The 5030-nt window shown below is 35.5% G+C and overlaps 1 protein-coding gene across 1 annotated transcript; it reads right to left on the bottom strand.

Moving 5' to 3' along the window:
* Positions 1-1206: 1206 nt before the first annotated feature.
* On the bottom strand, positions 1207-3947 carry LOC105119791 (vesicle transport protein GOT1B-like). Its single transcript, XM_011017973.1, has 8 exons — positions 3828-3947; positions 3508-3573; positions 3297-3370; positions 2558-2649; positions 2375-2455; positions 2182-2279; positions 2017-2098; positions 1207-1750 (listed from the first exon to the last, which is right to left on the bottom strand). The coding sequence occupies exons 3-8, from the start codon at positions 3325-3327 to the stop codon at positions 1712-1714; spliced, it is 423 nt and encodes a 140-aa protein (XP_011016275.1). The 5' UTR covers positions 3328-3370; positions 3508-3573; positions 3828-3947; the 3' UTR covers positions 1207-1711.
* Between the last annotated feature and the right edge of the window lie 1083 nt (positions 3948-5030).

Raw genomic sequence — 5030 nt, 5'->3', positions numbered from 1 at the left:
ATCTCCCGGTGACAAGGATCCGCGGTATTGTAACGCATCCTCTTGGGGATTCCAAAGATTGTGCACTCGCTGATATCCTAGATTATTTCTGCAGCAATGATGTCGAGCTCTCTCCATTGTCAACCAGTCCAGACTCAAAGGATCCAGTCACTGTGGCAAATGCTGTGCTGGATGAAACTACAAGGAGAAATAAGAGGAAGGCTAACAGGAAGTACAAAGATGGAGGTATAATTCCACGTAGCATTACACCAAGCAGAGGAATTGTCACAAGAAGCATGTCCAGGGGGAGGAATTTTAGAGAAATACGAGAAGAAAGTCCCTCATCAAACCCTACTGTCTCCTGCAAAGCACCCAGAAACTACCCAGAAAAGGTTTTGCCATCATCTGCATTTCTTTCAACGTCGGAGACCACTAAGAACCTTTCCGGTGGGACGATGAGTACAAGTGGTCGGAAAGATAGCCGGGCTACCACATCTACGGAGAAAATTATGGAAGTCCCTGATGTACCTTTAGCCAGAAGGTCAAGCAGAAGGCCGAATATCCGAAAGGATTATCGTGAAATGTAATACCAGTATGAAAAGCCTTCTGAAACAGAATGGAGAACTGTGTGGGAGTGTTCATGTCCGGTGGATATGTTCAATGCAGAAAGTGATGCTACCTTTCCTCTAGCCTCATTACAGTGATCAGTCGTATGATATCACAGGCACAAACTAACATTCTGATTTACCATACAACCCCTCAAAAAGCATGACTTTCTTCGTCCTTTCATTTTAGCACGACTTTCAAAAAGCATGGAATGCCCTTTCCACCATACTCACGAGTCACTAATCAATAGGGTCAATCTCAAAATAATGTCATTTAAAACAAAACTCCTTTGACATGATCAACTAGGTCATGAGTCAACCCTTCATGTCACTTAGAATTGGCTGAATCAATGTCCAAAGTGAGTCAAAATAAAACTCGCTTTAGGTTCCAGATCAGTAGATTATCATATCAACCCGCAAGACCAAGTTTAGTAACTATAGTTTTGTCTGCTCACCGCATTGAGTTTGATAGCGCTGCTGGCAATAGTCCTGGACGTCAGCGCGCGCGCGCACAAACAGCTGTCCATTTCTAGGCGAAAGTAGCAATTAAAGGGAAATGTGGATTACTTACCAACCCGGAATCAAGAAATAGAAAACGTTTACATGCACGCATGCATCTATAAAGGCAAAGACAGAATCTCATTGACTTTCCCTCTTGGCTCGATAAGCATAAAAGGAAATCATCTAAGCCAAGAAAAAACAGCAGCAGGCAAGATTCAGTAACAGCTGACATGACATTTATCATTAGAAGGATACTAGACATGACATTTAGTGTGTTAATTACACAATAACAGGGAAAAGAGAAACACCTACAGAATAGTATAAGAATAAGCTGAGTCTATTTTCTTCTGTTTCATTCAACAAAAGACACGCCTATTATCAAATGAAAGTGAATCGTTGGTCACCCAAACAGAACGGAAACTTCAAGGTCTTGATTCCCCTGTATTTTACAATGGCTTGCAAATGTGTTTGCAGCTTAGTTGCACTTACCCTTTGATTCCAGAGTTAACAGTCATCCTTACATGTGCCAAAAAGATTATGTCTGGAGCTGACTATATCTTGTTTTTTACAAACTCTAGGACGTGGGGTTATCTGGAGTTTAGTTGCACTTCCTTCTGACACTGCATTTACACAGGCACTCTTTTGCCCCGATATCGATCAAATAACTGCACATCAAAATACAAAATTAGACCAGCTTCTAACAGTAAGGTGTTTGTGAATAAAGAATGTATTAAAATTATCAGGCTTGACCGAGACCAGATTCTGCTTTTACTGCCATTGGTTTTGCTCGTCCAATGCAAGCAAACATAGTGACGTCAAAACCAAATCCAGACATAGAACAGTCCAGATACTCTCACCGAAAAAGAAGGTATCTACAAGGATGAAAGTCCAACAAGAAATGTTTTTATTTTCAGTTCCAAAGTAAACATACCGATCTCACAAAAGGCTGTTGGAACACCCATCCAAAAATGGGTATCCTCTGCACAAAAACTGCCAGTGTAGGCCAGAAACCACTGTGGAAAATTCCTGTCAGAATCTTCAACCGGATGAAGTAAGGCAGATAACCACAAACCATTTAGATAAATATCCAACTGACCTAAAGAGCACAATGAACCCATATGCTTCCAAAATCATGCCAATAACTGGCCATCCTATGACCACAAAGAAGAAGCCAGCACCAAATGAAATGGTTCCCTGCATAACCAGCAAAGCACAAGTGTGGAGAGAGAATGAAATACATGCAGCTGATGCAAAGTTCACATGTGCACACAGACACAGAGATAAGCCACCTTAAAGTTTTGGCGTTTCATGAAGAATTGCATGGTAGATTTTGGTCCAATAGTGAGACTGACTCCAGAGATGAAAAGGATCTGATCAAGTGCCACAAAGAAAGAAGCACCATTAAACTGATATCATAACAAAAGAAAACGAGACTAGATGACATATGAGGACATGCTTGGCAGGGCACTTACATTACCCATCGCAAGTAATCCCTTGTCAAAGAAGAAGACAATTCCCAGGAATGAGAAAAATATGCCAAATCCAGTCAAGCCCAGCCCAATCTCTAATTCATTTCACCAAAATCATGAGGTGTAAGAATTTTGAAAGATTGTATAGCATACCAAATATATGTAATCAAAAACTCATTCCTTCTTCTATTCTTCTGCTCCCTATAATTCATACTAAGAGTCACATAGACAAGGCCATTATTCACGAGAACATTGAATCAACAGAAGGCAATAGCTAGGAGCACAAGGTACACTGACTATCACATAGCTTTAGAACTGCTTAAGACTCCTCAATCAGTTCAAGCTTGTCAAATTTTCATCAAACCACAGAAATGTATATATTTAACATATATTTCCCATATAAGGTTCCTCGGTTCGAATCCATTATCGTGACTACTTAAAGCAATTCTAAAATCAGCCAACCTAGTTAGTTGTTACAAGACTAATACAACTTCTACAGTAAGTAACTATTTCATTTATTTTTTCACAAGGAAATAACTTCTCAAACTCATTAGTAACAATAACATGCCTTTTCAACCAAGTAAACACCTCGACTGCGAGAACTACTAGGACTTTTTGTCAACTTTCAATAAATCTCAAGCCAAAACAAACACAGTTAGCTAAAAACAAAAATTCTAAAGATTAAAAAATACGCATTCATGCAAATAGCAAGTCGTAAGAAAGAAGATAGAATTAGACTCACTTTTGCGGTCATTCATTTCAAAGGAAACCATTCTTAAAGCTGCTGATTGATTCTTCACGTAGCAATCACTTCCACTGCACAAGAACATGAAAACCAAAATCAGATCCAATTAGGATCAAATTAAACAAAATAAGCTTTAACTAGGGATTAAGTACACAAATTAAGATCGCACAAGATCTACAAGTGCAAAACCGTATTTTCTCATCATTACCTCGATAATCTGGTAGCGAGCGAGAGAAAGAGAGAGAAAAGAAAGAGATCTTCTAGAACGATCTACCTGCAAGAGAGAGAAATCAAATCGAATCGGAATGATTATTCATTTCATCAATTAAGAGAAGATAAAACAGTGAGAGAAAGAAGCCGTGTTTGGATGCTGATTAAGAGAAGATAAAACAGTGAGAGAAAGAAGCGGTGTTTGGATGCTGAGAAAAGAAAAGAAGATATCCCAAGTTTTTCTTTCTGATTTTGTATTTTCTCGGCGACCAAACAGAAATCAACAGGGAGAGGAGAAGAGCGAGAGAGAGAGAAGACCTGAGATTTGAGAGAAGTGGAGTAGCAGTAACAATAAATGAAACGAGAAGAAGAGGGGTGCTCGCGTGTTTCTGTCCGGCATATTCCTCTCCTTAATATATACGCCATATGAAAATTAATTTCTATTTTCTTTCTGAAATAGATTGCGTAGAAAGAAATTTAAATATTCTTTTTTTGTTAGCTGCTCTATAGCTAGCGAGTGATGTTGTTTCAGCCAATGAAATTTGAATATTCTTTTTTTTTAATCTTTTTTTTTTTTTTACTTCTTTTCCTAGGAACCGCAATTCATCTCATAAAAGCTTGTGAACAGAGTGATAATTATTGTTTTTTAAATTATTTTTTATTTAAAAATATATTAAAATAATATATTATTTTATTTTTAAAAATATAAAAAAATTAATTTTAAATTAAAAAATTAAAAAAATCATGAAAAGCTAGTTGCATAGCAACCTTTAATAACCTATTAGAATATATTTGAAAGAGTGAAAAAAAAAATTAAAGTATATTTTACTTAAAAATATATTAAAAAAATATTTTTGATATTAATATATTATAATATAAAAAAATAAATAAAATCAAAGATACAAATCAACTTATTTAAATAAATATTTTTTTAATTAATATAAATATTCGAGTCAGTTTACATCCATCTTAATTAATCTCATAAATATTTAGACAAGCTTTTAACTTTATAAAATCAATTATTTATCTAAAAACCCTAATTAATTTAAACAGATTAGATTTTTAGTAAGTTGTGTGAAGCTAATCAAAATCATTAACACCTAAAATTATTTATTTTAAAAAATAAAATATTTTTATTTTAATAAAAATAGTTGTGTGTGATAATCCAAAACCATCAAATTGTTAAACCATGCTTGAGTACGAGCTGAATTCATGTAAGAACTCAACGAGTAAATCATATCTTAACCTCTGTAAATTTAGTAATATTCCATTTCAGCTTTTATAGTTTGAGATTTTCTAAATTAATATTATAATTTTCAAAAAGTTCCAATGCAGTCCTTGACTACCGATTGAAACAAGACTTGTTTAGACTATGGTTTCACAAATTTTTATCCCAAGTCTCACATCAACAAGCCTTCCTTGTCGTTGCGATAATGATGAGCATTATCATAAAATGCACTCAATAAGGTAAATTTACGTCTTTTCGACCTGAATCAGGTTTTCGTATTTAGAAAGCAATTT

Source organism: Populus euphratica, unplaced genomic scaffold (assembly GCF_000495115.2).
Source record: "Populus euphratica unplaced genomic scaffold, PopEup_1.0 scaffold3490.1, whole genome shotgun sequence".
In the NCBI taxonomy this organism is placed as follows: domain Eukaryota; kingdom Viridiplantae; phylum Streptophyta; class Magnoliopsida; order Malpighiales; family Salicaceae; genus Populus; species Populus euphratica.
Note: the sequence above shows the minus strand (reverse complement) of the source record. Positions and strands in the feature narration are given on the sequence as shown.